This window comes from Theropithecus gelada, chromosome 19 (genome assembly GCF_003255815.1).
Source record: "Theropithecus gelada isolate Dixy chromosome 19, Tgel_1.0, whole genome shotgun sequence".
NCBI lineage: Eukaryota > Metazoa > Chordata > Mammalia > Primates > Cercopithecidae > Theropithecus > Theropithecus gelada.
This window is the reverse complement of record NC_037687.1, coordinates 23000288-23025703: the sequence shown is the minus strand read 5'-3', so window position 1 is coordinate 23025703 and position 25416 is coordinate 23000288. Positions and strand designations below refer to the sequence as shown.

The 25416-nt window shown below is 49.2% G+C and overlaps 1 protein-coding gene across 1 annotated transcript in view; it reads right to left on the bottom strand.

Annotated features, from left to right (window-relative positions):
• Nucleotides 1-25376, bottom strand: part of BHMG1 (basic helix-loop-helix and HMG-box containing 1) — a 41131-nt gene extending 15755 nt beyond the window's left edge. Inside the window, exons 1-5 of the mRNA XM_025368936.1 lie at nt 24965-25376; nt 22362-22432; nt 17297-17401; nt 9709-9838; nt 256-367 (exon numbers count right to left, since the gene is read on the bottom strand). Of these exons, the coding sequence (XP_025224721.1) occupies nt 256-367; nt 9709-9838; nt 17297-17401; nt 22362-22432 (418 nt within the window). The 5' untranslated portion in view covers nt 24965-25376. The remainder of the gene's footprint in view (nt 1-255; nt 368-9708; nt 9839-17296; nt 17402-22361; nt 22433-24964) is intronic.
• Nucleotides 25377-25416: the final 40 nt, after the last annotated feature.

Here is a 25416-nt window from a genome sequence, read left to right as displayed (position 1 = left end):
AAGTGCTGGGATTACAGGCGTGAGCCACTGTGCCTGGCCTGTTTCTTCTGCCTGGCTGGGCTTCCCTGAATCTCCTACTGTCCTGAAGGCCCAGCTCCAAGGCCCCTCTTCTCTGAGTTCCCATGGCATCTTGCATATCTTTCTGACTTTGTCTCCTATACCAGGCCTTCATACAAGGGTCACTCAGTATCCCTGATGGCTGGAACAACACTTGGCACATCGCAGGCACCAGGAAACACTGGCTGAACTACTTACCCGCAAGTCCACCTTCCCCAGTGGTGGTGTGGCATTTGAACAAGGCCTTGGCGGCATCGATGTTTCTCTGGAGGTACTGAATGTACTGCAGGACATGCACCAGAATCTCCTTCTGCCTCGAAAGAAAGACACGGTTGGCCAGGCTCACGCCTGTAATCTCAGCACTCTGGGAGGCCGAGGAGGGCAGATCAACTGAGGTTGGGAGTTTGTGACCAGCCGGACCAACATGGAGAAACCCCATCTCTACTAAAAATACAAAAATAAGCCAGGCATGGTGGTGCACGCTGGTAGTCCCAGCTACTCAGGAGGCTGAAGCAGGAGAATTGCTTGAACCTGAGAGGTGGAGGTTGTAGTGAGCTGAGATCTTGCCATGGCACTCCAGCCTGGGCAACAGAGCAAGACTGTCTCAAGAAAAGGCTGCAGAGATGGAGCAGCAGAGTGAGAATCTCCTGGTGCAGTTTTTGGCACACACTCCCTGGCGTCTCGCCTGGCTCCTCGCTCATGCTGTATTATTCTCTATCTGCAAAGCCCTCGTCTTCTCCCCATGAACTCCCTCACCAGCTTCTCCCCCTCTGAGCCTCTGCACAGTGGTCTCCTCTTCCAGAAGTGCCACCTCTCTGCCCCCTCACCCAGGCTGGGTCAGCTGTTCCCTCCTACGCTTTTTTTGTTTTTTGGAGACAGAGGTTTGCCCTTGTCACCCAGGTTAGAGTGCAATGTGCGATCTCAGCTCACTGCAACCTCCACTTCCCGGGTTCAAGCGATTCGATTCTCCTGCCTTAGCCTCCCAAGATGCTAGTATTATAGGCATGCACTACCACGCCTGAGTAATTTTGTATTTTTAGTAGAGATGGGATTTCACCATGTTGGTCAGGCTGGTCTTGAACTCTTGACCTCAGATGATCTGCCCGCCTCAGCCTCCCAAAATGCTGGGATCAGGCTTGAGCCACCTCACCTGACCCCCTCCTGCACTCTTGTGACACCCTGGGCCTACCTCCACAAAGGCACTTGCCACACTGTTTTATAATCATCCATCATTCTCTGCCACTGACCATGAACTAGTGAAGGGTGAGACTAGCAAATTGGTTTCTCATCCCAAGCACACAGAATTGAGAGGTCACTAAACCAGGCATTGTCGAAGGAATGAGTCTCCCCAAAGCACCATGAAGGATGTCTCCTGCCCCACAGGCATCATCCATGCAGCCACCAAATACCTCCTGAGTTGATACTGGAGTCACAAAGCTAAAAGAGACTATGACTGACTAGGGGCCAGGTGTGTCAGGGTAAACTGGACATGCTTTTTTTCGACTTCATGGAGCTTACAATCTAGTGAGAGCAACACATCTTAATAAACTCACCAATTATTGAAAATGATCGACTGTGTGATAAGCATTATAAATAAAAGAGTATAACAAGGGCTTCCAAAATTAGGGTGTCTGAAAAGGCCTCTCTGAAGAAGTAGCACTTAAACTGAGACCCAGGCCGGGCGTGGTGGCTCATGCCTGTAATCCCAGCACTTTGGGAGGCCGAGGCGGGCGGATCACTTGAGGTCAGGAGTTCAAGACCATCCTGGCCAAGATGGCGAAACCCAGCCTCTACTAAAAATACAAAAATTAGCCAGGTGTAGTGGTGCACGCCTGTAGTCTCAGCTACTTGGGAGGTGGAGGCAGGAGAATCACCTGAACCCAGGCGGTGGAGGTTGCAGTGAGCCGAGATCATGCCACTTCACTCCAGCCTGGGTGACAGAGAGACTCTGTCTCAAATAAATAAATAAACTGAGATCTGAAGAGTAGAAGGAGTTATTCTGGGGAAATGGTGAGGGAAGAACACCAGGAAGTACTTTTCAAATCAAACTGGATCCCTAGAAAAATAATACAACAGCAATCATCTTCCCAACTCCAAATCAGAAAACATGGTCTGATGAAGGGACTCATGCGAAGCTGTTGTATAAAACACAGACAGTCACTGAAATGATTCAGCGTGGTCCACAGAAGGAAGCTATAATCTAACTCTGTGATCTAAGAGACAGAGGTGACTCAGCAGAGAGGACACTGGTTTTGGAGAACCTGGGGCCAATCTGCCACTTTCCGGCTGTGTATTGGCAACATGGCATTTTTAGTTCTTTGAGCCTCGTTTTTCTCATCTGTGTGATGGGAATGAGGATATTAATTCCAGCTCAGATGATTGTCATTAGAACTAAATAAATTAGGGTATGTGAAATCACCCAGCAGAGTCTGCGTGATAAGCATTATAAATAAAAGAGTATAACAAGGGATTCAAAAATGGCCTATATTACCAGGCACGGTGGCTCATGCCTGTAATCCCAGCACTTTGGGAGGCCAAGGCAGCCGGATCACTTGACCTGAGGTCAGGAGTTCGAGACCAGCCTGGCCAACATGGTGAAACCCTGTTTCTACTAAAATACAAAAACTGGCCAGGTGTGGTGGTTCACATCTGTCATCCCAGCACTTTGGGAGGCCAAGGCGGCTGGATCACCTGACCTGAGGTCAGGAGTTCGAGACCAGCCTGGCCAACATGGTAAAACCCTGTCTCTACTAAAATAGAAAAACTGGCCGGACGTGGTGGCTCACGCCTGTAATCCCAGCACTTTGGGAGGCCGAGGTGGGTGGATCACCTGAGGTCAGGAGTTCAAGATCAGCCTGGGCAACATGGTGAAACCCTGTCTCTACTAAAAATACAAAATTAGCCAGGCATGGTGGCACATGCCCGTAATCCCAGCTACTCGGGAGGCTGAGGCAGGAGAATCGCTTGAACCTGGGAGTCAGAGGATGCAGTAAGCTGAGATCGCACCATTGCACTCCAACCTGGGCAACAAGAGTATATCTCTGTCTCGCCAAAAAATTAAATAATAAAAAATAAATAAAATAAAAATAAAATAAAATACAAAAATTGGCTGGGCGTGGTGGGGCGTGCCTGTAATCTCAGCTGCTCGGGAGGCTGAGGCAGGAGAATCACTAGAACCCAGGAAGCAAAGGTTGCAGTGAGCTGAGATTACAGGCATGAGTCACCACACCTGGCCTCAGTCTTTTTAAGCTTATTATCTCTAATACCAGGTTTTGAGCACATGGTTGGCACTCGATAAGAAAAAGTCCTTATAAACCATGAAGTAATATGTAAATGTTACTTATTATTACTAGTATAAAGGTTTTATGTAGAAAGCAATTGGGCATCATCCCAGATTTCAAGACAGAAGCCTCAGTAATTGCAACTTCAGGAAGGTTAGTTTGGAGGCTACACCAGAGTCTGAACTCTCAAAGACCTACTGAAGATAAGATCAACAGGTCCTGTAACTGTCCCAACCAAGGGGGCTCATTCAGTCATTCAACAAACATGTATTGAGCCTTGAGTGGCAGAATGGTTGAAGGGAAGAGCCTTTGGAGTGAGATACATCTGACTCTCTCTCTTTTTTTTTTTTTTTTTTTTGAGACGGAGTCTCACTCTGTAGCCTGGGCTGAAGTGCAGTGGCCGGATCTCAGTTCACTGCAAGCTCCGCCTCCTGGGTTTACACCATTTTCCTGCCTCAGCCTCCCGAGTAGCTGGGACTACAGGTGCCCACCACCTCGCCCGGCTAGTTTTTTGTATTTTTTAGTAGAGACGGGGTTTCACCGTGTTAGCCAGGATGGTCTCCATCTCCTGACCTCGTGATCCGCCCGTCTCGGCCTCCCAAAGTGCTGGGATTACAGGCTCAAGCCACCGCGCCCGGCCGACTCTCTCTCTTTTAAAACGGGGTCTTACTCTGTTGCTTAGGCTGGAGTGCAGTGGTATGATCTCGGCTCATTGCAACCTCCACTTCCCAGGCTCAAGCTATCCTCCTGCTTCAGCCTCCTGGGTAGTGGGTACCATGGCTGGTTAATTTTTGTATTTTTTGTAGAGATGGAGTTTTGCCACATTGCCCAGGCTGGTCTTGAACTCTGAAACTCTAGCAATCTCCCTGCTTCAGCCTTCCAAAGTGCTGGTATTACAGGCATGAGCCACTGTGCCTGGCCACATCTGAATCCCTCCCTCTCTCTCTCTGTCTGTCTCTCTCTGTATTTTAACTCTGTGCCTGTGGGCGATGTGACTATTCTCTGCACTTCAGTTTCCTCAAACCAAAGAATGAGCATAGCCATACATCTCTCACAAGCCTTGTGGGAGAGTTAAGTGAGAGATGTATCTGAGACACTCAGCACTCAAGACCTGACACCTAGAACTCTCAGTAAGTTGGGAACAGTTGTTACTGCTCTCTGCTCTATGCTAGGCCCTGTGGGCAAGGCAGACAGAGATGTCTCCTTTATGGCTCTCGCTGAACTCCACCTAAAGGAGGTCGGAAACAAGGAAGTAATTGCAGTGATACACTGCAGGTGTTCATGGTCAGAGGGAGAACCTACAGGATCAGACGGGGCAGGGGGCAATTCACCAGCCAGAGTGGTGAGGAAGGACGCTCTGAATCGAAGCTGCACCTCAAATCTCTAATACAGGAGAGGCAATTCATCACAGCTCCCGCTATGGCACGGAGCACCGGACTGAGCATGTCCCATGGCCCCGGGACGCGGGTTGTCTGTGGAGCTGGATCCCATGATGCAGTTGAGGGAAGGATGAAGAGGGAGGAGAAGAGGGGTTCTGAAGACAGCAGAGGATACATGGTAAATAAGTAGGCTGAGGCCTGGGGAGAATTCCAAGAGATGTGGCCATCAAGTCATTTATGAAATGTTGCCAGTCCCAGGCCGGGCGCGGTGGCTCAAGCCTGTAATCCCAGCACTTTGGGAGGCCGAGACGGGCGGATCACGAGGTCAGGAGATCGAGACCATCCTGGCTAACACGGTGAAACCCTGTCTCTACTAAAAAATACAAAAAACTAGCCGGGTGAGGTGGTGGGCGCCTGTAGTCCCAGCTACTCGGGAGGCTGAGGCAGGAGAATGGCGTAAACCTGGGAGGCGGAGCTTGCAGTGAGCTGAGATCCGGCCACTGCACTCCAGCCTGGGCGACAGAGCGAGACTCCGTCTCAAAAAAAAAAAAAAAAAAAAAAAAAAAAGAAATGTTGCCAGTCCCCTGACGAGACTGCCATTCCTCGAGGGCAGGGACTGTGTCGTAGTCATCTCTGGCTCCCCAAGGGCTATTCCAGCACCTGTGTATGCCAAAAACTCACATTCCTCAAATATTTTTAGCACCATGATGGACTGCATAATGCCTCCCCCCAAAGTTCCAAAGATGTCCATGTCCTAGTCCCTAGAACCTATGAATATGTTGCCTTGTATGGCAGAAAGGACTTTGCAGATATGAGATATGATTGAGTTAAGGATCTTTTTTTTTTTTTTTTGAGACAGAGTCTTGCTCTCTCACCCAGGCTGGCGTGCAATGGCGTGATCTTAGATCACTGCAACCTCTGCCTCCTGGGTTCAAATGATTCTCCTGCCTCAGCCTCCTGAGTAGCTGGGATTACAGGCATGCGCCACCACTCCTGGCTAATTTGTTATATTTTTAGTAGAGACGGGGTTTCACCATGTTGGCCAGGCTGGTCTCAGACTCCTGACCTCAGGTGATCCACCCGCCTCAGCCTCCCAAACTGCTGAGATTAGAGGCGTGAGCCACCGTGTCTGGCCGTGTTAAGGATCTTGAGATGCCATGATTATTCCTGTTTATCTGGGTGGGCCCAGTGTAATCACATATAATCTTATGGAGGCAGGAATGTCAAAGGCAGACAAGGCAATGTGACAACAGAAGTGGTAGGACAGGAAAGAGATTTGAAGATGCTTCCATGCTGGCTTTGAGGGACCATGATGAGTCAAGGAATGCAGGCAGCCCCCAGAAGTTGGCAAAGAGAAAGGAAACAAACTCTCCAAAGCTTCTAAGAGGAACCAATCCTGCTGACAACTTGACTTTAAACCAGTGAGACCGGCCAGGCGCAGTAGCTTATGCCTGTAATCCCCGCACTTTGGGAGGCCAAGGTGGGTGAATCACTTGAGGTCAGGAGTTTGAGACTAGCCTGGGCAACATGGTGAAACCTTGTCTCTACCAAAAATACAAAAAATTAGCTGGGTGTGGCAGTGGGTGGCATGAGCCTGTAGTATCAGCTACTTGGGAGGCTGAAGTGGGAGGATTACTTGAGCCTGGGAGGCAGAGGCTGCAGTGAGCTGAGGTCAAGCCACTGCACTGCAGCCTGGGTGAGAGAGTGAGATCCTGTCTCAAAAATAAAACAGAACAAAACAAAAACAAAACCTAAAAACCCCAAAACAACCAAACAAGTGAAAAAGCCACTGAGACAGATATTGGACTTCCGAACTCCAGAACTGTAAGAGAATAAATTTGGCTGGCCACGGTGGCTAACACCTATAATCCCAGCACTTTGGGAGGCCAAGGAGGGTGGATCGCCTGAGGTCAGGAATTTGAGACCAGTCTGACCAATATGGTGAAATCCTGTCTCTACTAAAAATACAAAAAAAAACAAAAAACAAAAAAACCAGGCGTGGTGGCGTGTACCTATAGTCCCAGCTACTCGGGAGGCTGAGACAGGAGAATCACTTGAACCTGGGAGGCGGAGGTTGCAGTAAGCCGAGATCGCATCACTGCACTCCAGCCTGGGCAACAGAGCGAGACTCCATCTCCAAAAAAAAGAAGACAGAATAAATTTGTGTTGTTTTAAGCCACTAAAGTCTGAGGTGATTTGTTACCATAGGAAACTCAGGGATTTAATACAGCTTTTATATATAAAGCACCTACTAGTGAGAGAGATTTAGGAGAATCCATGTGACCCGGTAGTTGACAGATGTGGTAGGCAGGATAACGGTTAGGGTTAGGGTCAGGGTTAGGCAAATCTGTCCCAAACACCCACTCCTCTGAACCTCTCTAAAGGCAAGTCACACACTGTAGCTGGGATCAGTTTTTCCTGTGTTTAAATCTTTTTTTTTTTTTTTAGACAGAGTCTTGCTCTGTTGCCAGGCTGGAGTGCAATGGCATGATCTCAGCTCACCACAACCTCTGCCTCCTGGGTTCAAGCGATTCTCCTACCTCAGGCTCCCGAGTAGCTGGGATTACAGGCATGCACCACCACGCCTGGTTAATTTTTTGTATTTTTAGTAGAGACAGAGTTTCTCCATGTTGGTCAGGCTGGTCTCAAACTCCCGACCTCAAGTGATCCACCTGCCTCGGCCTCCCAAAGTGCTGGGATTACAGGCAAGAACCACCACTGCGCCCAGCCAAATCTTTTTTTTTTTTTTTTTTTCCTTTGAGACGTAGTCTTGCTTTGCTGCCCAGGCTGGAGTGCAGTGGTGTAATCTTAGCTCACTGCAACCTCCACCTCCCAGGCTCATGTGATTCTCATGCTTCAGCCTCCCAAGTAGCTGGGATTATAGGTGCGTGCCATCACAGCCAGCTAATTTTTTTTTTCTTTTTTTTGAGATGGAGTCTGGCTCTGTTGTCCAGGCTGGAGTGCAGTGGCGCAATCTCGGCTCACTGAAACCTCCACCTCCTGGGTTCAAGCAATTCTCCTGCCTCAGCCTCCTGAGTAGCTGGGATTACAGGCACATGCCACGATGCCTGGCTAATTGTTTTGTATTTTCAGTAGGGATAGGGTTTTACCATGTTGGCTAGGCTGGTCCTGAACGCCTGACCTTAAGTGATCCACCAGCCTCGGCCTCACAAAGTGCTAGGATTACAGGAGTGAGCCACTGCGCCCAGCTAATTTTTGTATTTTTAGTAGAGATGGGGTTTCACCATGTTGGCCTGGCTGGTCCTGAACTCCTGACCTCAGGTGATCCACCCACCTCGGCCTCCCAAAGTGCTGGGATTACAGGCATGAGCCACCATGCCTGGCCCCTGTGTTCAAATCTTCATCTTCCTGACCAGATTCTGAGTTCCCAGAGGATGAGCACTGAGTCTCAAATTTCCTTGCCTCTCCCTATTGTAACAGAACAGCTGCCTGCATCCAACAATCTTTCATAATGCCTGATGAATGAATGAGTAGATAAATGCATGAGAGGAAACAGAGCAGGAAAATATCCTACCAAGGCTTCAAGATCTGAATTTCATATTAAGGTACTCCCACTGGGCACAAGGTGTTAGCTTAGCACTATATGCATTTCTGGAGTAGCCTATGGGGACGCAGAGGGAAACCTTACCTATTCCTGCCTAATAGAGATGATACCCATAGGTCACAAAACAAGGTGCTAGAGGGGAAACTGACGTTTACTTGAGGCATGCTATGCACTGGGCTTGTCATAGCTATATTGTCATTTTGGTCTCACAGTGTCTCTGGGTAGCAAGAGTCACCCAGGGTGGAGTGCAGTGGTACAATCTCGGCTCACTGCAACCTCCACCTCCCAGGTTCATGTGATTCTTGTGCCTCAGTCTCCTGAGTAGCTGGGACTACAGGCACCCACCACCACACCCGGCTAAGTTTTGTCTTTTTTTTTTTTAATTTAATTTTTTTTGAGAGGGAGTTTTGCACTGTTGCCAGGCTGGAGTGCAGTGGCATGATCTGGGCTCACTGCAACCTCTGCCTCCCGGGTTCAAGCAATTCTCCTGCCTCAGCCCCCCAAGTAGCTGTGACTACAGTTACGCGCCACCATGCCCAGCTAATTTTTGTATTTTTAGTAGAGATAGGATTTCCCCATGTTGGCCAGGATGGTCTCGATCTCTTGACCTCGTGATCCGCCCACCTCAGCCTCCCAAAGTGCTGGGATCACAGGCATGAGCCACAGCATCCCGCCTAAGTTTTGTCCTTTTTAGTAGAGATGGTGTTTCACCATGTTGGCACGGCTGGTCTCGAACTCCTGACCTCAGGTTATCCGCCTGCCTCGGCCTCCCAGAGTGCTGGGATGACAGGCGTGAGCCACTGCATCCGGCTCCAAGAGTTCTTTTCCCTTGTTTGACAGTTGAGAAAACTGAAGCTTAGAAAGTTGGCCAGGCACAGTATCATCCTAGCACTTTGAAACTGTCTCTACTAAAAATACAAAAATTAGCTGGGCGTGGTGGTGGGCACCTGTAATCCCAGCTACTCGGGAGGCTGACGCAGGAGAATTGCTTGAACCCAGAAGGTGGAGGTTGTAATCAGCGGAGATTGCACGCCAGCCTGAACAACAAAGCGAGACTCCCTCTCAAAAAGCGAAAAAGATAAAAGAAAAAAAGAAAGTCTGGGTAGCCTGAGGAACTGCCCAGAGTTCTGCAGCTGTGAAGCTAGAGGGCTCAAACCCATGGCTATTTGATTCCTGGAACAATGATCTTTGTGCTATCTCTATTTCCCCAGCCCGGTTTCTCCTGTCTCCTTTGCAAAAAAGCATCCTCCAGGCACCTAGTTATGGGATCACAGACTCCCAGAAATTCCCGTTCAGAATAGCCCCATTCCCATTTGAATGCTGCCACTGAAAGGATCTGTCTAGGTTTCCCAGGAGAGGGTGACCCAGTTGCTGCTATTTAAAGACCTGCCTCCCAAATCTGGCCCCTCTCCTCTAGTCCCTGTACCTTTGTGAGCTTCTTGGTCCTCGTCTTCAGGGCTATGGGCAGCAGCAGTGCCAACTCTTGCAGCTTGCTAGTGTGGTTTTTCCTCTGCTTCTTGTTTGGGGACAGGAGCTGGTTTTGGTTCCTCTGATTCCTGTTTGGGGACAGGAGCTGGTTTTGGTTAGGACATCCAAAACTGAATTCCACATCTAACCCGCAAACCTCCTGTCTGTGTTACCCATTTTAGGGCTGCCTGCACCCTACCCTGGACACTCAAGACAGAATCCCAGGCATCACCCGTACTTGTTACGTTCCCTTAGCCCTTAATCAGTCAGTCACCAAATCTTACCCACTCCTCCTCCATCGCCTTCTCTTCAACCTCACAGCCCTGCCCTAGTCCATGTGTTAACATCCCAATAGTTCACTCAACCCTGCCATTTGGCCTCTTCCACCCCTACTTTCTGCTAGAGTCAGGGTGACCTTTCTGAAACACAAATCTGACCACGTCACTCTCTTGCTTCAAACCTCTCCATGTCATCTCATTGTTAAGGATCAAGTTTAAGTGCCTAAGGTGGGTTGGGTGCAGTGGCTCATGCCTGTAATCCTAGCACTTTAGGAGCCTGAGGCAGGAGAATCCCTTGAACCCAGGAGGTAGAGGTTGCAGTGAGCCAAGATTGTGTCACTGCACTGCAGCCTGGGAGACAAAGTGAGACTCTGTCTCAAATAAATAAATAAATAAATAAATAAATAAATAAATAAATAAAATACAAAAATTAGCCAGGCGGGGTGGCAGGCACCTGTAATCCCAGCTACTGGGGCAGGCTGAGGCAGGAGAATCTCTTGAACCCGGGAGGTGGCGGTTGCAGTGAGCTGAGATCACGCTACTGCACTACAGCCTGAGTGACAGAGTGAGACTCTACCTCAAAAAAGAAAAGTCCCTAATGTGGCTTATCATTTGCATCCTGCCCCAGCTGACCATTCTGGTGTCCTCTCTTGCTTCCTTTGGCTCTCTCCCATCAACTGATTCCACAGGATGGGTGAGGTGGCTCTGCTAAGGCCCCTGCGCCCTGGTGCTCACACACCTCTGATCACTTCACCAGGCTGTCACCTGTGTTGGGGGCACCACTGCACCCCTAGCACCTAGAACATGGTCTGGCATATTGTGACGACTCACTGTGTATTTGCCAAGTGAATTAATAAATAAAGACATGAAATAAGTTGTGTTGGCTGGGCGCGGTGGCTCATGACTGTAATCTAGCACTTTGGGAGGCTGAGGCAGGTGGATTACTTGAGCTCAGGAGCTTGAGACCACCCTGGCCAACATGGTGAAACCCCGTCTCTACTAAAAATACAAAAAAATTACCCGGGCGTGGTGGTGGGCACCCATAACCCCAGCTACTCAGGAGGCTGAGACAGGAGAATCGCTGGCTGGCTAACTTTTTTTGTTTTGTTTTGTTTTGTGAGACGGAGTCTCGCTCTGTCGCCCGGGCTGGAGTGCAGTGGCCGGATCTCAGCTCACTGCAAGCTCCGCCTCCCGGGTTTACGCCATTCTCCTGCCTCAGCCTCCCAAGTAACTGGGACTACAGGCGCCCGCCATCTCGCCCGGCTAGTTTTTTGTATTTTTTAGTAGAGACGGGGTTTCACCGTGTTCGCCAGGATGGTCTCGATCTTCTGACCTCGTGATCCACCCGTCTCGGCCTCCCAAAGTGCTGGGATTACAGGCTTGAGCCACCGTGCCCGGCCATGGCTAACTTTTTTATTTTTTGTAGAAGTATGCTCCACCGGCCGGGTGCAGTGGCTCATGCCTATAATCCTAGCTCTTTGGGAGGCCAAGGCGGGCAGATCACAAGGTCAGGAGTTCGAGACCAGCCTGGCTAATATGGTGAAACCCCATCTCTACTAAAAATACAAAAATTAGCCGGGTATGGCGGCGGACGCCTGTAGTCCAGCTACTCAGGAGGCTGAGGCAGGAGAATGGCATGAACCCGGGAGGCGGAGATTGCAGTGAGCGGAGATCATGCCACTGCACTCCAGCCTGGGCGACAGAGCGAGACTCCATCTCAGAAAAAAAAAAAGAAGTGCGCTCCACCACCTAGGTAGCACATGGCTATAGTTCCAGCTACTTGGGGGGCTGAGGTAGGAGGATCACTTCAGCCAGGGAGGTCGAGGTTGCAGTGAGCTGTGATCACCCCATTATACTCTAGTCTGGGTGAAAGAATGAGACCCTGTCTTGAAAAATAAAACAAAAAACACCAAGAACAAATACAGCTCCTTGTTCTGGAGATTACAGTATAGTTGGGGCTAAGGTAATTAATCAAATTGTCACACAAACAAAATTGCAAGTAAGACCAGAAAAAGCTACATAATTTACTGGGTTAACGGGCCATTGTAAACGAAAATATGGAGCCTCTTATTCAAAAATTGAGAATTTAAAGATGGTGAGAGCATGCCGGGTGTGGTGGCTCATGCCTGCAATCCCAGCACTTTGGGAGGCTGAGGCGGGCAGATCACCTGAGGTCAGGAGTTCAAGACCAGCCTGACCAACATGGAGAAACCCTGTCTCTACTAAAAATACAAAATTAGCCGGGCGTGGTGACGCATGCCTGAAGTCCCAGCTACTAGGGAGGCTGAGGCAGAAGAATAGCTTGAACCTGGGAGGCGGAGGTTGTGGTGAGCCGAGACCACACCATTGCACTCCAGCCTGGGCAACAAGAGCAAAACTCCGTCTCATAAACAAAACAAAACAAAAAAACATGGTGAGAGCAGAGCATCAAACCAAGCATCGAATCATCCTAAGCACAGGGCCCTATGTGACTGCACATGTCTATGAAGCTGGCCATGACAAAGAAAAAAGTGTTGCTTGGTGTTATAGAAGTTTGTAAAAGGAAGCCAGGCGTGGTGGCTCATACCTGCCATCCCAGCACTTTGGGAGGCTGAGGTGGGCTGATCACTTGAGGACAGGAGTTCGAGACCAGCCTGGCCAACATGGCAAAACCCCATCTCTACTAAAAATACAAAACTTAGCTGGATATGGTGGCACGTGCCTATAATCCCAGCTACTTGGGAGGCTGAGGCACGAATATTGCTTGAACCTGGGAGGCTGCAGTGAGCTGAGATTGTGGGCGACAGAGCCAGACTCTCAAAAAAAAGAAGTAAAAATAGGCCGGGCACAGTGGCTCAAGCCTGTAATCCCAGCACTTTGGGAGGCCGAGACAGGCGGATCACGCGGATCACGAGGTCACAAGATCAAGACCATCCTGGCTAACACGGTGAAACCCTGTCTCTACTAAAAAATACAAAAAACTAGCCGGGCGAGGTGGCGGGCGCCTGTAGTCCCAGCTACTTGGGAGGCTGAGGCAGGAGAATGGCGTGAACCCAGGAGGTGGAGCTTGCAGTGAGCTGAGATCCAGCCACTGCACTCCAGCCTGGGTGACAGAGCGAGACTCCGTCTCAAAAAAAAAAAAGAAGCTTGTACAAGGAAATTGATCTGAATGCTAAGTAGCAAGTGCAGTGTCACCAATACATCAAGAGGCTGTGTTTTGCTTTTGACCAAGTGTGGTGGCTCACATCTGTAATCCCAGCACTTTGGGAGGCCAGGGTGGGAGGATCACCTGAGCCCGGGAGTTCAAGACCAGCCTGAGCAAAAAAGTGAGACCTCACCTTTACAAAAAAATAAAACGTTGGCCAGGCATGGTGGCTCACACCTGTAATCGCAGCACTTTGGGAAGCTGAAGTGGGCAGATCACTTGAGCCCTGGAGTTCAAGGCCAGCCTGGCCAACACGGCAAAACCCTGTTTCTACTAAAAATATAAAAATCAGCCGGGTGTGGTGGCGAGCGCCTGTAACCCCAGCTACTCGGGAGGCTAAGGCAGGAGAATCGCTTGAGCCTAGGAGGCACAGGTTGCAGTGAGTTGAGATCACACCACTGCACTCCAACCTGGGCAACAGAACAAAACTCTGTCTCAAAAAAAGAAAAAAATCACTGATGAGTCCTCAAATTACCTCCTGGTAGAAACCATAACTTTGAGCCAAGGGGGTGTTGGGGTTCTATCCTTAGAGGTAAATTGAGTAGGCTGACCTTAAACTCCTGTCTAGCCCTGATAAATATATATATATTGCACATTATTTCCCGTGTGTTCTAGAGGGGCCCTTGGAAGACCCGGCAACAAACAACTCAGGAAGCAAGGAAGAAAAAGTGTCCAGGTCTACTTATAAAGTTCAAGGTGTTATTTGACCTTGTCTCAGAGAGTTTCCTATAAACCATAGTCCCTGGATGTTTACTCTGGGTTTTACAGGTTTTACAAAGCACTGGGCGAAACTTCTGGGCAAACACAGAGGTTAGGGAGCAACTGAGTGGCTGGGAATCCCAATGTCTTGGCATCCCCTGGGCAGTAGTCCTGAATAAGTACAACCTGGGCTCTGCTCTCAGGGGCCTCCAGGAGCCAGGGACCACCTGCTAGGGCTGCCTCTTTCTTTGCTGGATGGTTTGGGTTTTAGCCAGTTTCCTCCCTCACAGTCTCTATATCTGCATCCACTAATCTCAGCTGTGCCCTCTGGGTTTTCAGGGAACAGGTCAGCTCCAGCCACATGGGTTTTCTTTCTGTTTCTCTAGACTGCCAAGTTTATTTCTGCCTTAGGGCCTTTACTATTCCCTCTGTTTGGAATGTTCTTTTGCCCTGGTTTTTGTTGTTGTTGTTTTGTTTTGTTTGTTTGTGTGTTTTGAGACACAGTCTTGCTCTGTCACCCAGGCTGGAATGCAGTGGTGAGATCTCAGTTCACTGCAAGCTCTGCCTCTCGGGTTCACGCCTCCTTGGCCTCACGTTCTCCTGCCTCAGCCTCCCAAGTAGCTGGGATTATATGCACCCACCACCATGCCTGGCTAATTTTTTGTATTTTTAGTAGAGACGGGGTTTCACCATGTTAGCCAGGATGGTGTCGATCCCCTGACCTCGTGATCCGCCTGCCTCAGCCTCCCAAAGCACGGGGACAGGCATGAGCCACTGTGCCCAGCCCTGCTTGTTTGTTTTTAAAGAGACAATGAGTTGCTCTGTCACCCAGGCTGATGTGTAATAGCACAATCATAGCTCACTGTAACCTCAAACTCCTGAACTCCACCAATCCTTCTGCTTCAGTCTCCCAAGTAGCTGAGACTTTAGGCACGCACCACCAGGCCAGGCTATATTTTAAATTTTTTTGTAGAGACAAGGCTGGGTGCGGTGGCTCACACCTGTAATCCCAGCACTTTGGAGGTCGAGGCAGGATGACCCCTTGAGCCCAGGAGTTTGAGTCCAGCCTGGGCAACATAGTGAGACCCTGCCTCTACAAAAAAACTTTTAAAAATAAATTTTAAGCTGGGCGTGGTGGCTCACACCTGTAATTCCAGCAGTTTGGGAGGCCGAGATGGGTGGATCACCTGAGATCAGGAGTTCAAGACCAGCCTGATCAACGTGGTGAAATCCCGTCTCTACTAAAAATACAAAAATTAGCCAGGCATGGTGGCAGGTGCCTGTAATCTCAGCTACTTGGGAGGCTGAGGCAGGAGAATCGCTTGAACCCAGGAGGCGGAGGTTGCAATGAGCAACCGAGATTGCACCATTGCACTCCAGCCTGGGCAACAAGAGCAAAACCTCCACCTCAAAAAAAAAAAATAATAATAAATAAATAATAAAATAAAATAAAATAAATTTTAAAATAAATTTTTTTGTGGAGACAGGGTCTCTCTATATTGTACAGGCTGTGAAATCTTATTTCTTTCATTATTTATTTATTAATTATAAATATGAACTCCAAGAGGGCAAGAATTGGTTTGTTTATTTGTTTGTTTGTTTTTGAGGCAGAGTCTTGCTCTGCTGCCCAGGCTGGAGTGTAGTGGTGGGCTCTTGGCTCACCACAACCTCCACCTCCTGGGCTAGTGATTCTCCTACCTCAGCCTCCCAAGTAGCTGGGATTACCCACAGGACAAGAATTTTTGTTTTATTTATTGCTATATCCCAGGCTGATTGATCCATAAAATGCAGAAAGCACAGTGCTTAGAACCCATGATACTTTTAGGGGCTCATGAAAATATTCTAATTCCTTTTAAATTAGAACAAAAAATAAATATCACCCCATCTGTAGTATACTTGTCTTTATATTAATACTATCATAAATCATAATTGTTAATATTTTTCTTTTTTTTCCCCCCCGAGACGGAGTCTCACTCTTGTTGCCCAGGCTGGAGTGCAGTGGCATGATCTCAGCTCCGCCTCCTGGTTCAAGCGATTCTCCTGCATCAGCAACCCAAGTAGCTGGGATAGCAGGTGCCCGCCACCACGCCTCCTAACTTTTGTATTTTTAGTACAGACAGGGTTTCACCACATTGGCCAGACTGGTCTCTAACTCCTGACCTTGTGATCCGCCCACCTTGGCCTCCCAAAGTGCTGGGATTACAGGCATGAGCCACTGCGCCCGACTCAGTAAAACATTATTGAATTAATGAATACTGAGAGGTCTTGGGATAGCCTCTTAGACTTCTGAAGTGGTCTATGAAACTAATTCCCAAGTTTCCTTTTCCCTGAGATAATCAACCTGAACATATCCTAGTTACTTTACTGTTATTGAGATGGAATCTCCCCTTGTTGCCCAGGCTGGAGTGCAGTGGCATGATTTCGGCTATTGCAACCTCCATCTCCCAGGTTCAAGCAATTCTCCTGCCTCAGCCTCCCAAGTAGCTGAGATTACAGACATGTACCACCACACCTGGCTATTTTTTTTTTTGTATTTTTAGTAGAGATGGGGTTTCACCACGTTGGCCAGGATGGTCTCAATCTCCAGATCTCGTGATCCACCCGACTCAGCCTCCCAAAGTGTTGGGATTACAGGCATGAGCCACCGTGCCTGGCCTTCATTTGTTTTAATAGTGTGTAGGGATGTAAGAGTAAGAGCTGCCCCAAAGTGGGACAAAGCAGGGGACAGTCCCAGGAGGTGGCATAAAGGTTGATATATAAGCTCAAGTTTTTGAAGCAGAAACACTGGGATTCCAATCCTAGTTCCGCCACTTGCTGTGTGACTTTGGGCAACTGCTTTCATTTCTCTGTGCCTGTTTCTTCCTCTTTTACAAAATGGAGGTGGTTAGGAAAACCTTGATCCTGTCTGGAAGGTGTTTTGTATAGTGCCTGGTACATAGGGAGTGTTCATGAAATGTTAGTTCAAGAAAGCGGGTGGTGTCAGGTGCGGTGGCTCACACCTGTGTCCTAGCACCTTGGAAGGCCGAGGCGGGAGGATCACCTGAGGTCAGGAGTTCAAGACCAGCCTGACTAACATGGTCAAACCCCGTTTTAAATAAAAATACAAAAAATTAGCTGGGTGTGATGGCACACACCTGTAATCCCAGCTACTTGGGAGGTTGACGCAGGATAATCACTTGAACCCGGGAGGTGGAAGTTGCAGTGAGCTGAGATTGCACCATTGCACTCCAGCTTGGGCAACAAGAGTGAAGCTCCATCTCGAAAAAAAAAAAAAAGAAAGTGGGTGGACAGTCATTTGTCAGAAGGATTTTAGGGGTAAGAGGTGTTGATGAATGGGCTGTTTTTGCTTGACCAACATCCAATCCCCCCTTTTCTGTTAACAGTACCTCAATTTTCCTTTGAGCAACCATTTCTCCTCCATTCTCAGTCCACGTGGTTCAGAGGGGCTGACCTTATCTTCTCCTTCCACTAGGGAGCACAAAACCAAGGTTCTGCCAAGAATAGTCACAGTGATTGTTTCAGGGTTGGAGTGGTAATCCTAGGTTTGGCCAATCAGAGTTCATCAACCTTAGAGGCTTTCTCTTCTGGGTATATGGAGTTGGCAAGATATGGACCTGGAGCTGCTGGGAACCATCTTGCCCTTCCAAAGGGACAACCTGCAGCTGGGCACAAAGACTCACGCTTGTAATCCCAGCACTTTGGGAGGTCAAGGCAGGCAGATCATTTGAGGTCAGGAGTTTGAGACCAGCCTGACCAACATGGTGAAACCCCATCTTCGTTAAAACTACAAGAAAGTTAGCCTGGCCTGGTAGCACATGTCTGTAATCTCAGCTACTCAGGAGGCTGAGGCTGAGGCAGGAGAATCCCTTGAACCCGGGACGCGGAGGTTGCAGTGAGCTATCACGCCACTGCACTCCAGCCTGGGGGACAGAGCGAGACTCCATCTCAAACAAACAAACGATAAGATAAAATAAATAAAACAAAGGGATAACCTGCTTGAGACAGAAGCCATAGCAGACAATACCAGAACCAAGAGTAACAGATTCCTGGCAACATCATTTAACCTCCATCCTGGAACCAGCCAAGGCTGACACCCTTGAATTTTTTGTTTAAATGATCCAATAGGCTGGGCGTGGTGGCTCACGCCCGTAATCCCAGCACTTTGGGAGGCCGAGGCAGGTGGATCACGAGGTCAGAAGATCGAGACCATCCTGGCTAACACGGTCAAACCCCGTCTCTACTAAAAATACAAAATTAGCCCGGCGTGGTGGCAGGCGCCTGTAGTTCCAGCTACTGGGCAGGCTGAGGCAGGAGAATGGCGTGAACCCAGGAGACGGAGCTTGCAGTGAGCCAAGATCGCGCCACTGTACTCTAGCCTGGGCGACAGAGTGAGACTCCATCTCAAAAAAAAAAAAAAGATCCAATAAGTCCCTTTTTATGCTTAAGCCACTTTTTGCTAGGTTTCTGTTTATTGCAACTAAGAGTCTTTATCAACACAAGGACCCCCACATCTAGAAAGGGGGATGAAAGTATGAATTGGGGGCAACTCTAAAATTCCAGGAGGAATGGGCAGCGGGATAGGCATTCTTCATTTTCTTCATGGTGCTTCTTCTGAGCATAGCATCTAGGTAGAGAACCTGAACAAAGCACACAGTCCTCATCTTATAATGGTCGGACTTAACATTTTTCGACTTTAGGATGGTGTGAAAGCCATACAAATTCAGTAGAAGTCATACTTCTCTTACTGTGTTGGGCAGCAACACTGGGCCACAGCTCCCAATCAGCCATGTTTTTTTTTTTCTTTTTTTTTCTTTTTTTAGACTGAGTCTTGCTCTGTTGCCCAGGCTGGAGTACAGTGGCGCAATCTTGGCTCACTGCAACCTCCACCTCCCGGGTTCAAGTGATTCTCCTGCTTCAGCCTCCTGAGTAGCTGGGATTACAGTCGTGCACCACCATGCCCAGCTAATTTTTGTACCTTTAGTACAGATGGGGTTTCACCATGTTGGCCAGGTTGGTTTCAAACTCCTGATCTCAAGTGATCAGCCCACCTTGGCTTTGCCAAGTGCTGGGATTACAGGCATGAGCCATCAACCATGCATTTTTGACATACAGTATTTTCAATTTATGATAGGTTTATCAGGACATAACCCCGTAGATGCTTAATTTTGGAGTTAATGAAGAGATAGTTGGATGGAAAGTCACTGGGGGGAGATGGTAGGGGTTAACATGAACTCTGGCCTTATTTTTTATTTTTCCAGACTTTGGAGGGAGGGAGAAATCTGATCCAACCCCTAATCTGCTGTGACAATCCCCTCTATAAGATTCATTATACTTGGTAGGTGCTTGATGGATGAATGAATGCGTGAATAAAAGAATGGAAGTAAAGACATGGCAACTCACGCCTGTAATGCCAGCACTTTTGGAGGCTGAGGCAGAAAGATCACTTGAGCCTAGGAGTTTCAGAGCAGTGTAGGCAGCATAGAGAGACCATGTCCACAATTTTTTTTTTTTTTGAGACAGTTTCTCTCTTGTCGCCCAGGCTGGAGTGCAATGGCACCATCTCGGCTCACTGCAACCTCTGCCTCCTGAGTTTAAGTGATTCTCCTGTCTCAGCCTCCCAAGTAGCTGGGATTACAGGCATCCACCACCACGCCCAGCTAATTTTTGTATTTTTAGTACAGATGGAGTTTCACCCTGTTGGCCAGGCTGGTCTCAAACTCCTGACCTCAGGTGATCCACTCACCTTGGCCTCCCAAAGTGCTGGGGTTATAGGTGAGAGCCACCACACCTGGCCTTTTTTAAAAATTAGTTGGGCTGGCCGGGCGCGGTGGCTCAAGCCTGTAATTCCAGCACTTTGGGAGGCCGAGATGGGCGGATCACGAGGTCAGGAGATCGAGACCATCCTGGCGAACACAGTGAAACCCCGTCTCTACTAAGAAATACAAAAAATAGCCGGGCGAGATGGCGGGCGCCTGTAGTCCCAGCTACTCGGGAGGCTGAGGCCGGAGAATGGCATGAACCCGGGAGGCGGAGCTTGCAGTGAGCTGAGATCCGGCCACTGCACTCCAGCCTGGGCTACAGAGCGAGACTCCGTCTCAAAAAAAAAAAAAAAAAAAAAAATTAGTTGGGCTTAGTGGAGTGTACCTGTGGTCCTGCATACTTGGGAGGCTGACGTGGGAGGATTGCTTCCGCCTGGGAGGTCAAAGTCGCAGTGAACTGTGATCATGTCACTGCACTCCAGCCTGGGGAACAGAGCAAGACCCCGTCTAAAAAGAAAGAGCCAGGTGTGGTGGCTCATGCCTGTGACCCCAGCACTTTGGGAGGCTGGGTGGATCACTGGATCCCAAGGGTTTGAGACCAGCCTTGGCAACATGGCAAAAATCCATCTCTATGAAAAATACAAAAATTAGCCAGGCGTGTTGGTGCGCACCTATGGTCCCAGCTACTCAGGGAGCTGGGGTGGGAAGATTGTTTGAGCCCAGAAGGTCAAGGCTGCAGTCAGCTGTAATTGCACCACTGCATTCCAGACTAGGTGACAGAGCAAGACCTTGTTTCAAAAAAAAAAAAAAGGAAAGAGGCCAGGCTTGGTGACTCACGCCTGTAATCCCAGCATTTTGGGAGGCCGAGGCGGGTGAATTACCTGAGGTCAGGAGTTTGAGACCAGCCTGACCAACATGGGGAAACCCCGTCTCTACTAAAAATACAAAAATTAGCTGGGCGTGGTGGCTGGCACCTGTAGTCCCAGCTACTCAGGAGGCTGAGGCAGGAGAATTGCTTGAACCCGGGAGGCGGAGGTTGCAGTGAGCCAAGAGCACGCCATTGCACTCTAGCCTGGGCAGCAAGAGTGAAAATCCATCTCAAAAAAAAATAAAAATAAAAAAAGTCCAGGTGCGGTGGCTCATGCCTGTAATCCCAGCACTTTGGGAGGCCAAGGCAGGTGGATCACGAGGTCAGGAGATCGAGACCATCCTGGCTAACATGGTGAAACCCCGTCTCTACTAAAAATACAAACAACAACAAAAAAATTAGCCAGGCATGGTGGTGGGTACCTGTAGTCCCAGCTACTCGTGAGGCTGAGGCAGGAGAATAGCGTGAATTGGGAACAGAGCTTGCAGTGAGCCGAGATCGTACCACTGCACTCCAGCCTGGGCGACAGAGCAAGACTCCGTCTCAAAAACAGACGGACAAACAAACAAAAAATGGGCCGGGTGCAGTGACTCACGCCTTAATCCCAACACTTTGGGAGGCCAAGGCAGGTGGATCACGAGTTGAGGAGTTTGAGACCAGCTTGGCCAACACAGTGAAACCCTGTCTCTATTAAAAATACAAAAAAAAAATTAGCTGGGCGTGGTGGTGGGCACTTGTAATCCCAGGTACTTGGGAAGCTGAGGCAGGAGAATCACTTGCGCCCAGGAGGTGGAGGTTGCAGTGAGCTGAGATCGTGCCACTGCACTCTACAGCCTGGGCATCAGAGCTAGACTCTGTCTAAAAAAAAAAAAGAAAGAAAGAAAGAAAGAAAGACACTCAGAATGTCAATTGGGCGTGGCGGCTTAGTAATCCCAGCACTTTGGGAGGCTAAGACAGGAGGATCACTTGAGGCCAGAAGTTCCAGACAAGTCTGAGCAACATAGCAACACCCTGTCTCTACAACAAATAGAAAAATTGGCTGGGTGTGGTGGCATGTGCCTGTAATCTTAGCTGTTCAGAAGGCTGAAGCAGGAGGATCAAGCCTAGGCTCAAAACCAGGAATCCGAAGCTATAGTGAGCTATATGATGCCACCACTGCACTCTAGCATGGGCAACAGAGTGAGACCGTATCTCTGAAAACAAACAAACTCAGAATGTCACAGGCTGCAAGGACCTTAGAAGTTATCTTTGCCATAAAAATAAAAAAAGAAAAAGAAAAAAAGACATGGGCCGGGCATGGTGGCTTACACCTGTAATCCCAGCACTTTAGGAGGCTGAGACAGGCAGATCACTTGAAGCCTGGCATTGAAGACTAGCCTGGGGAAAATAGCAAAACCCTATCTTTACAAAAAATACAAACATTAGCCAGGCGTGGAGGCATGTGCCTGTAGTCCCAGCTACTCAGGAGGCTGAGGCAGGAGAATCATTTGAGTTCGGGAACGGAGGTTGCAGTGAGCTGGGATCGCACCACTGCACTCCAGCCTGGGCAATGGGAGTGAAACCCTGTCTCATAAATAAATGAATAAATAAATAAGTAAGAAATAAATGATCTTTGCTGATCATCTCAGAGTATTCTCATCTGGAAAATGGTAGGCATCTTTGTATATACTTCCTCATGGGGGTTGTTGTATGGATTAACAGTTATCATACAAACAAAAGGTTTGGCAAAGAATCTAGCAAATGGTAAATGCTCAGCAAATGTTTTTGTTGTTATTATTCAATGAGAGTGGCTGGGGCTATAAGGGAGATGGGGCAAGCCCTTACCTGTCACTGGGACCCACTGAACTAGCTCTGGGCTGTTCAGAGGAACACAAGCATCTGCTGGAACTGAACATCTGCAAAGAGGGAAAAAGAATGATTAGTGACCTCTGAGATTGCGGGAATGATGGGCAGGAAGCCTGATGGGCACCCTTCATTTTCCCTATGATGCTCCTTTGAGCACCCAGAGATCCCACAATAAGAGTCCCCAGCCCCCAACAAATTATGGGCCCAGAGACCCAAATTTTTTTTTTTTTTTTTTTTTGAGACGGAGTCTCGCTGTGTCTCCCAGGCTGGAGTGCAGTGGCGTGATCTCTGCTCACTGCAAGCTCCGCCTCCCGGGTTCACGCCATTCTCCCGCCTCAGCCTCCCAAGTAGCTGAGACTACAGGCGCCCGCCACCACACCCGGCTAGTTTTTTTTTGTATTTTTAGTAGAGACGGGGTTTCACCATGTTAGCCAGGATAGTCTCGATCTCCTGACCTCGTGATCCACCCGCCTCGGCCTCCCAAAGTGCTGGGATTACAGGCTTGAGCCACCGCGCCCGGCCCAGAGACCCAAATTAAACAGGTAAACCTTGGCCGGGAGTGGTAGCTCACACCAGTAATCCCAGCATTCTGGGAGGCCGAGGCAGGCAAATCAATCGAGGTCAGGAGTTTGAGACTACCCTGGCCAACATGGTGAAACCCCGTCTCTACTAAAAATACAAAAATTAGCCAGGCATGGGGGTGCATGACTGTAATCCCAGCTACTCGGGAGGCTGAGGCAGGAGAATCACTCAAACCCAGCAGGTGGAGGTTGCAGTGAGCCAGGATCAAGCCACTGCATTCCAGCCCGGACAACAAAGTAAGACTGTGTCTCAAAAAACAAAAACAAACCCCTAAACCTCTAAACTCAAATCTGTGAATCCCAAATTGTAAATCTGGGCCTTAAATCATGATCTAGACTTAAAACTAAAACCAGCAAACCCCTAAGCTTGACTTCAGAACTTAGACATTAATAGTGAGATGCCAGACTCTGAAACAGAGACTACCAGGCCTTAAAAGTGTGGCTTGAGACCTACAGACTGTGATTTTAAGACACTAAAACTGGCCAGGGGTGGTGGCTCATGCCTGTGATGCCAGCACTTTGGGAGGCCAAGGCAGGTGGATCACCTGAGGTCAGGAGTTCGAGACCAGCCTGGTCAACATGGTGAAACTCATCTCTACTGAAAATACAAAAATTAGCTGTGTGTGGTGGCACACGCTTATAGTCTCAGCTACTCGGGAGGCTGAGACAGGAGAATTGCTTGAACCCGGGAGGCAGAGGCTGCAGTTAGCCAAGATTGCACCACTGCACTCCAGCCTGGGTGAGACAGGGAGACTCTGTCCCCAAAAAACAACAACAAAAAAAAAACAAAAAAAACAAGACACTAAAACTAATACTTTAGAGTCCCAAAATGAGGACCTAAATCCTCACTTTGGAGCCCTCACAAAGCCAGGCACAGTGGCTCAAGCCTGCAATCCTAGCACTTTGGGAGGCCAAGGCGGGAGGATCACTTGATCTCAGGAGTTTGAGACCAGCCTGGTAATATGACAAAACTCCACCTCTACAAAAAAAAAAAAACATTACCTGGGCATAGTGGCACATGCTTGTAGTCCCAGCTACTTGGGAGGCTGAGGTGGGAGGATTGTTTGAGCCCAGGAGGTCAAGGCTACAGTGAGCTAAAATCGCACCACTGCACTCCAGTCTGGGTGACAAAGTGAGATCTTATCTCAAAAACAAAAAAAGGAGCCCTCCCAAACCTACAAACCCTAAATTGTAATACTGAGACACCCCAGACCCTCAAACTGTCAACTTCTGATCTCCAAATATGATCCTAATACTAAGATTACAGACCACAAGCTGTAACACTATGAACCTATATCCTAAAATAAGAAATCCAGGACCCTATGAAGCAAACCTCACTCCTCCAAATTGACCTCTTAGACCCCCATATTGTCCCTCAAATTGTGGCCCCAACCCTAAAACTGAGATCTTGAATGTGGGTCCTACTCTGAAACCCCAGACCTTAAAACTGGGAGCTCCCATACTCAAAGTGGGCACTCCGGGCCCTAATACGTGCTTTTAAAGACCCGAACTGCAACTCCAGATCCTAAAGCCTCATACGATACATTGGGATTTAGGCCCTAAATCTACACTGAGGCTTCAATTGCCCCAAATTAGGCTCCAGACTCTCAAAATGTTACATCATAACTCAGAACTAAGACTTCCAGATCCCCAAATTGGGATCTCTGGATTCCAAGGAGAAAGCTTCCAGTCACAAAACCCAAGCCCTTCAGATTCCAGAACTAGTCACCCCTAGACACAAATCCCGAGATCCCAGATCGGAACTCGAGAGCCCGGATCCCCAACATAAACAGAGTCTTCTGTTCCTCAAACTCGAACTTGGACCCCTGCCTTCAAACGTATACTCCTTCGCCCGCGGCCCTGCACCCAGAGCATGTTCCATTCCCCTGAGACACCCCCCGAGAGAGGCTCCTGTGGGGATCCCGGGTTCCCCTAAGCCCAGCTAGTGCTGGGGGAGTCACCCTGCCCCGCGCCCCATTCCCCTTGGCCTCCAGCACCCGCCTCAGGGCGTGCAAAATGGCGTGAGGCTGCCCCCGCCGTTCTGGTTTCTCCGGGCCCCACTCTAGGGAGCCCGATCAGACAGCGTCTCGCGCGGGTCCCGGAAAGACGGCCGCGCGCGGGGGTCCCAGACGGTCTCGGACACCACGTTCCCAACCCGGCTTGGGGTTGGGTGCGAATCCTCCCGGCGCGAGGATCCTGCGCGAGGCGTGAAGAGCAGAGCAAGAGTGCGTTCCTGAGGCCAGGCCACGCCCCCACCAGTTCCAGCCAAGGTGTGCTGGGCACGAGACGACGGGGTTGAAAGGGCAGGGTGCAAGTGGCCGTGCGCACGCGCGCCTCGGGAAGGGCCCTGTCGTCTTGCACAGCGTGAGCTGGGCCTCAAGCCTTCTGACAAGGCCTTTGCCGGCGTGAGCCGCTAGGCGGCCAATCAACGCCAGCTCAGCCACCCGCCTTTT